This window comes from Nicotiana tabacum, chromosome 8 (assembly GCF_000715075.1).
Source record: "Nicotiana tabacum cultivar K326 chromosome 8, ASM71507v2, whole genome shotgun sequence".
NCBI lineage: Eukaryota > Viridiplantae > Streptophyta > Magnoliopsida > Solanales > Solanaceae > Nicotiana > Nicotiana tabacum.
This window is the reverse complement of record NC_134087.1, coordinates 28,865,701-28,873,682: the sequence shown is the minus strand read 5'-3', so window position 1 is coordinate 28,873,682 and position 7,982 is coordinate 28,865,701. Positions and strand designations below refer to the sequence as shown.

General features: G+C 34.4%; 1 protein-coding gene across 2 annotated transcripts; it reads left to right on the top strand.

Annotated features, from left to right (window-relative positions):
* Nucleotides 1-3,097: 3,097 nt before the first annotated feature.
* On the top strand, nt 3,098-7,738 carry LOC107761032 (protein TIFY 4B). Of its 2 annotated transcripts, none has more exons than XR_012693906.1 (8): nt 3,098-3,362; nt 3,473-3,615; nt 3,779-3,927; nt 5,170-5,260; nt 5,348-5,510; nt 6,355-6,421; nt 6,523-6,746; nt 7,416-7,738. XR_012693906.1 is itself a non-coding variant. In XM_016579201.2 (8 exons), the coding sequence occupies exons 1-8, from the start codon at nt 3,245-3,247 to the stop codon at nt 7,427-7,429; spliced, it is 963 nt and encodes a 320-aa protein (XP_016434687.1). In that variant the 5' UTR covers nt 3,098-3,244; the 3' UTR covers nt 7,430-7,738. The 2 variants fall into 2 exon arrangements, 1 of the variants encoding a protein (XP_016434687.1); XM_016579201.2 differs by having other exon boundaries at nt 6,529-6,746.
* Nucleotides 7,739-7,982: the final 244 nt, after the last annotated feature.

Below are 7,982 nucleotides of genomic sequence, written 5' to 3'. Positions count from 1 at the left end.
CTATAAAACAAGACCATTATTAAAAGTAATATCTTCACCTAATGCACAGGGAATCAAGTCGTGCTTTCATGTTTCAGTAGCAATTAAAATTAGCATTTCCGAACTGGACGGTCCAGAAGCTAATTTCTAGCCGTAAAGAGCTAAAATAGCAAATATAAGTTAGGCTAGAACACATAACAATATCTCAATATTCAGCATTCAGAAAACGAAGGAGGAGGAGAAAGAGTCCTGGAGTTGTTTAAACAGTGGGTACAAATTAAAACTTTTTTAAAAAGCGGGTATAAGTTAAATGGGGGCGACCAAATAAGGTGCCCGTGCAATTTTTATAATTTTAAATATACTTTACAGGATAAGTTGGCCTTAACTTAAAACGAAGGCAAAAATGGAAATAAGTAACAATGCATATATGCAAATATAGGGTATTATCATTTTTAGCCCGCGACAAAAATTATTTATATTTGGTAGTAAAAAATATATATAAAAATTGTATAATTTTTTTATATAACATACCAAATGTATATACAAAAAATATATAAATTTTATATATTTTACGGCTATTATTTTTACAACGGATATACAGTGTCATTTCTCCAATAAAATAAACAAGAAATTTAATAACTTTTAGGAGAAAAGTGTTTGAAAGTGATTGATAAGCTCTTTCTAATCTTGAATTAACAGACCAAATCCCAAACGTGTCGAATTATGGAGTAATATTTGTGCCCATCTAGTCATTGGCTCATGGCGGGCCCATCATTTGCTTATGAAATATTCTAGAAAAATGGCAGAAATTGGACACAATAAAGGCGCCCTTGAACTTTTAACCTTTGGGGCAAGTCACTTGATCAATGAGCAAACTTTTCAGGTCAAAAGTCAAAAATTCTCGTTTAAACTTGACATTTTGCTCATTAGTCAGTTGACATACCACAAAGGTCAAAAGTTCAAGATCAACTCATTTCAAGATTATTTTTGTTAATAACCTGAAATATTCATCTTCGTGACTTAATCAGTGAGTGGAAATAGGGGTACACGTACGCAAAAAATTTCATAAGCAGTGTCACTATTTCTAGTAAGAGGCTCGTAACAGTCAAAAAATATTTTGTGGAGCCAAGGGAATTCAATCCTAAGACCTCTCACATCATACTTGAAACTGTCAACCACTAGACTACTAAGTTGTTTTGTTGCAAGTAATGTCACTTTTAATGCTTTTATCTTATGTTTATGTTTTACTTGTTATTTTTATATATATAAATAGTAAAAAAAATTGACGAAGCGGTGTCCCGTGACACCGCTTCGCTCCATGCCGCATTGTTACCTTTAATCCAACCTTTATTCTTTCTCGATTTCTTTTAAAATTATTCAATGTTCGGAATTTAATTTGTATTATAAAAAAACACATTAGGGAGGAGTTCTACCTCTTATTAAAGGTGAAGAATTTTTTCTCATTCCCCTGTATCTCTTGATGGTACTCCACCACTTTTGTAAGTTAGTCGGTTGATTCACCAAAATGATAGCCTAGATTGAAACATAGGTCATAGTTAATCGATAAAACTTATGTAATAGATACCTGTCGCACTCTTGTTAGTTTAGTATACATCGCGTGCGAATAAGTAATTTTTTTCTGCCATCTACATTTGTTGATGTAAGATTTTTTTTCTTTATTTAAAGTTATAAGACACAAATTATTACTAGGTAATATGAAGCTCTACCGTCAGACTTCAATTTATACACTTTAATATTCAGATATCAATTTGGTCAAATATCACATAGCATAAGGTTTATGTACTGAAAATAAGGTTATTACAAAATTAACTACAAAATGGCAGTGACTCTATTTTTTGTTTTTACAATGCAGCTAATCCCTTTTACAACGTAAATAGTGAATCGAATATATATACAATGCGATTTTCCAGCGGCCCCTTAGCTTCCTCCTCTACCTTCGCCCTTGATAGCAACCTAGTGGAAAAGGTGTCACGTATTGACAAATTGATCTTTCTTTTCTACCTTTTTTTCCCGCAATATGAATGAGGAAAACAAAGGCGAGAAGGCAAAGATATTTTTCTCGTTAGGCTCGTGGAATTGAATGAAACAACATGTGAGATTTGGTCAAGCAATCAATAAATGTGCATTAAAGTATCTGAAATTCTTACAATTTAGATTTCTATCAAATTTGTTTTTAAAGAACCAGGGATTCGCCTGACAACATTTAAAGAGAAATTTTTGAGGATGAGATAATTTACATTCAGTACAAAAGTGAACAGTACGAGTCTCACTATAGACTACAGAGTTGGTAAAAAGCCCCCTCACTGCATCACCAATTAAGAATATTTTATCAATGTCACTAAATACACTGGTATTTGTTTTGATTGTTACTAAAATTTTATTGTATAATATTATTAAACTGTTGTTTTGTAGCAATAAAAATTTAATTTTGCGTAACGATCGATTTGATATAGTCGCATCGCTATCTTTTTTCCCCCTCATTTTGTCCTTAATTAGTAGTATTTAACAATTATATTTTATCTTTTTTTTTTATAATAACTCTAGATATACTTTACTTCCTCTTCTTTTTTGATAATAATCCAAGCTTATTCCTTAAACTACTGGTGTGTTACATTATGAAATGATAAAAAACGATATAATCTATAGTATTAATTGAAATAATACAATACGATATGTTATATTTATAAAACGATACATAGCAATTATCCAAAAAAAGTTGTTATGGACAAAAGTCATTTTCCTTATAAACTTATATTATTTATTTCAACCAAATGATATTATTAGAGTATAATCTCTAATATTATACATTTTCTAAATAAAATTATTCCACACACCAATCAATATATGGAAAACATTTTCAAAGAAAAATGAAAAATATTTTTGGAAGAAGGGGCTGGGACTGATAATGATAATGATTACTCTAAGTTAATGATAATGACAGGTTTATGTGGGCTCGCATGTTTTGTGATGGGTATAATCGAAAAAATATATAAAATTTGTATAATTTTTATATAGAGGGGGCGGGGACTGATAAGGATAATGATTACTTTAAGTTAATGATAATGACTGCAGGTTTATGTGGGCTTGCAGGCTTTGCGACTCCTAACAATTTTAATGGTAAAATAAAATATAGAAAGAGAAAAAATTGAAACAGCCCCGCCCAAAAGTTTTTGCATAATTTTGTTTCCGATTATCCGAAGAGTTTTACCGATTTCCGACGAATTAAACGCCGGAACTTGACAGCATGCCGCCGGAAGAATCAGTTTCGAAGTCACTTCTCGACAAGCCGCTTCAGCAACTTACTGAAGATGACATTTCTCAGCTCACTCGCGAAGATTGCCGCCGTTACCTCAAACTTAAAGGTACTCACTCCTCTTCTCCTGCATTCATTACATACATAGAACTTATTAGTGATGAAAAATTCGAAAAAAATTGAAATTTTGCCTCTGCTACTGTAATGTGTTCCGTACAGGGATGAGAAGGCCGTCATGGAATAAATCACAGGCGATTCAGCAAGTGATATCACTAAAGGCTCTCCTTGAGACGGCGACAGATTCCGACGCCGGCACTCGGAAGAAACTTTACATTCCTCGCTCCGAAACTAAGTTACACCATGTGCGTTTCCTCTATCTATCTCGTAGCAATACTTGACCTATATTTTGTTATAGTGCGCTGGTAGTTCGTACTGTATGATGTTTGGATCTTAAGTCAATACCGTAAATGTACCAGTGCATGTTTATGTGTTTATAGTATTAAATAGTTCTAAAAACTAATGTAGGTCCAGAGAGGGAAAAATACTGATGAAGAATTTATTGAATTGGCTGAAGAGACAGTGCCTGATGGAAGAACACTACAGGATAAAGCTGATCTTTCCGGCGATGCATCTCCCACTCTGGTTGCTGCTATTGATAAATCAGCTCCTTCTAGGTGAGTCATCGTCTTCTTGAATGCTTTTTGGAGGCAACAAACCTTCTAGAATTATAGCTTGAAATTTGGTATTGGAGCGAAGGCTGGAATAGAACCCAATGGCTATAGAGAATTCCTATATTCCATCCTAATAAGTTTGGAATTGAGACATAATTGATTGATTGATTGACAATAAGCTCCACATTGTGCTAAACGGATGGTTCCTTTATTGTTATTAAAGAAAAAAGGCGCTTGAGTTTGAAAATTTTTCCTGTTGAATACTGACTTTCATCATGTCTATGAAATAGCGGCTAGCTCGTGTCTGGCAAATCAGTCTCTCTGTCTCAAACCTGGCCTCCTTGTATATCTCTTGCTTGAATTCTCTGTATAATAAGTGGCTTACCGGCAATACTTCCCTTATTTATGTTCTTTAAGAATTGTGGTTAAAGTATTGCGAGTAATGTGATTGAGTGTTAGAAGAGCATATAAATATTCAGTCTTAATGATGAACTTCAATTTTTTAGTGCACTTTGAATGGAATTAGGAGGTAAATGTACCTGCCAATGATATGCATTTGGTTTCTTATACTACCAGTTGTTGACACCATTGTTAATACTTCACTTACTGTGTCCCATGTTCTAACACCACAAGTAATATTCAGAGTGTCATTATGCCAGAAATTTTGCCCCTAAATAACTTTTTAGGGTGACCATATGTACAGTTGAAAGATGTTGAAGTCTATGGACTAAGTTGACTATGATCATAAATCATTAAATAGTAATTGCATATGTGCTTCTAGGCAGCAACTGACTCAACAGAAACCAAAGCTTTCTGATATGGCTTAGAATACAACAAGTAATACAAAATTAGTTATAGGTGTTCTTGAAGTCCCTCATGTCTTTTCTCCTATTAGACATCAATGGTTCCACAAGCTCCTCCGGTGATCTCTTGTTAAGTTAATAGTTTCATCTCCATAGATTGTTATTGTGACGAATTCATCATTTAGCACTTAGATAAGATACTTTGTCTATTTTTAACAAATCACCAGGTCCAAATATATCCACCTCAGCTCTTGTTTTTTGCATATCCCAATATAACCTATAGTTTGTTGGAAGCTACTCTATTTGAAATGGCATCATAAGGTAACTTGTGATTCTGCATATGTATAAATGCACGGGCTTCATTTGACTAGCATTTCCTTCAAAAGAAAATTGCATTGTATCTAACTTAAAAAACTGAGAGCTTTTCTATTGGTGCTTCTAGAACAATAGGTTCAGTAGATACATCAGCAGGACAAATGACAATCTTCTACAGCGGCAAGGTGAATGTCTATGATGATGTGCCTGCTGACAAGGTATTTAAGCTTGCTGAAAATTGGGAACTTCAGAAAATCAGTGTCGTTTCACTTTTTTCCTGATACGACCAACTCGGATATTTTTAGGCACAAACAATCATGTGTGTTGCTTCAAGCTCCCTTTGTGTGCCTTCAGAAACTCCATTGAATGCTACTGTAGCAGCTCGACATTCAACATGCTGCTTACAGCTTGCAACTACTAAACTACGCCCAATTTCTGATATGGTACTTCTGCCGACTATTCAAACAGGTCATTAGTTGCATTATGGTGCATAACTTTTCTATCTTGTTGTACTTTACTTGCTTACAATGGCGAGTTGAGAATGTGAATTAAGTAGTGTTTGTTTCTAAGGATTTTAGTGAGGCAAACTGAAAGGTTACTGCAAAAATAAAGCAACCATAAGAAGTCAATATGAAGAAAATGCAACAACTTTATGATCCTAAATGTCATATATTGGTGGAGAAAATATCACTGTACATTATGACTCCTGTGAGCGATGAGTCTTTTTCCTGGGGTCATCAGGGAAGACGTTCATTGTATCCTGTGCCAAAACATTTTTGTTTGATCTTTTACTAAAAATGAGTGATGTTCTCGAATGCGTGTAGAAGAAAGAAACAGCTTATATGATGACAATCCTGGTAGTCTTCGTTATGTCTTTATTCTTTTCTCATTTCCACACAAATTGCTCATTGGGCACTACGACATTTGCGAATATTAGGGTACTTTGTTCTAGTATAGATTGAAATATAATATGAAATACATTTTAAGATCCACTAAAGAAGTAAGCAATCTTATAGAAAAAGGGGGAAAATACTAGAAGTAAAAAACTTCCTTTCCCTGCTAACCATATCTTTTAAGGAATATAATTAGTTACTCTGGAAACACCATTTGAAGCCCACAAATGTATTCTGAGTGTTGGTGGGTGACTTTGTGTTTTATGTAAGCAAAAGATTTACTTAGGTGAAAAATGTTGGTCGAGTGCTGTTTCCTTTTCTGTGGAAGGAACTATAGTAAAGTACCTTATGCTGAAAACTATATGAACATTATCAATTTCTGCGTAATTTTCTTCTGCATTTATTTTATGTTTCCCCAGAAGCAGTAGAAAACCCCTCAAGCAGGAAAGCATCAGTACAGAGATATCTTGAGAAGCGAAAAGACAGGTATTGCAATAACTGAGCTGCTTGGTATGAAAAAGTGAAACAATATTAGAAAATATTCGCACTTGTTTTCTATTTCCTTCTGTCTCTCACATCTCTGTTAGGTGAAGGTTCAAGTGCAAGAGAAAGGTAGAAATAACTTCAACAGTTAGCTTGGATATCCATTTAAATGATCGAACGGGAGCTCTTAGCCCAATGGAGCACTCAAGTAGGTCTGATCTTTGCTTTCCGCCCCTCATTAGACTATCTTCTGCACCTACACCAAGTGGTCCCATAGAAGAAACTATTCAGATGAATGCTACTTTTTCTAGTGGTCCCAATGACAGAGGTGATGTTGTTTATCCCTTGAACAACCTCACTATTTTTGTGGTCATAGTACTTTCAAATGTTCAACACTAATGTTTTTTCTTTTTGCTTCTTTAATTAGTCTGTGCATGATATAGAGATTTGTTATTGACTGAAAACTTTCCCATCATTTAGGAAGTAAGTGTTATTGCTTCAAAACAATAAAATACTCATAGCTTTCATAAGAACCAGGTCGTTAATCACAAAAGTTGCATTTTAGCCTCTGAATCTGTTCTTTCTAAGCTCCTCAATGATTCTTGTTGGCCAACCGAATTGCAAGATAGCATCCGACTTCTGTGTTACTGACTGTTGAAAGACAGCTATTGCCTTATTGAACCAACTGTCCTCCCTTTAGTGTTGTATTGTAAGTAATTAAATAGTGAATACAGGACCGAATAGCTCATTGAGTGCATTCATCCTTGTTTGCTTGAGATCTCCTATAATATATCTCATTTGTTCTTTGCTAGATGCCATTACAACTAGAAGAATTGAGTATTTACTATACTAGTCATTTTCTTGCTTGCGTCTCCTTAAAACAGTCTCACAAGAACTGTGCCAACTTCCATCTCCACTCAGCCATTTCACCATAAAAGATGAAATATATGAAACATTTAAATCAGCCAAGTGTTTGATACATTTTGTTGCTTTTCAGATGTTAAAGAATGAACATTGGATATGGTCAGGGACGCACAACAGATATCGATTTTGTCTTCATCTGAAATTTTTGGAGGCCACAACATGTTCTAGCCTCTTGATAGTTAAATGAAGTAGGATGCTGGTAGCCCCCTTTTGTTCACCAATATATGTAAAAAATGCCATTTCTATTTAGGCTATTTTCTGTACTCATGTAAATGAAGAGAGAACTAGTGAGAAATAGTTATCCGCCATGCGGTGTTTGTGCTTTCAAAGTATTTTAGGAGCAGTCTGCATTTTTTGCATTAACTTTTAGGCAGTATCAATTCCATATTGCTGGAACCTGTTCTCAGTAGCCTCGCTAACTTGGAATAATATACCCAATTTTATTGTCTGTACTTTTCACTTTCTAATTTGAATTAGCAAATGCAATTATTGTTTCAATGGTTGTTGCTGGGAGATGGAGGCAAACCAGCATAAAACTGTGTGACGTAGAATGTGAATTGGTAGTGCACTCTGATTATCCTTATCGTTTAACATAAGTTTTCCTGCTTGTTGAAATTTTAAGGAAGACAAAAGGGCTAAG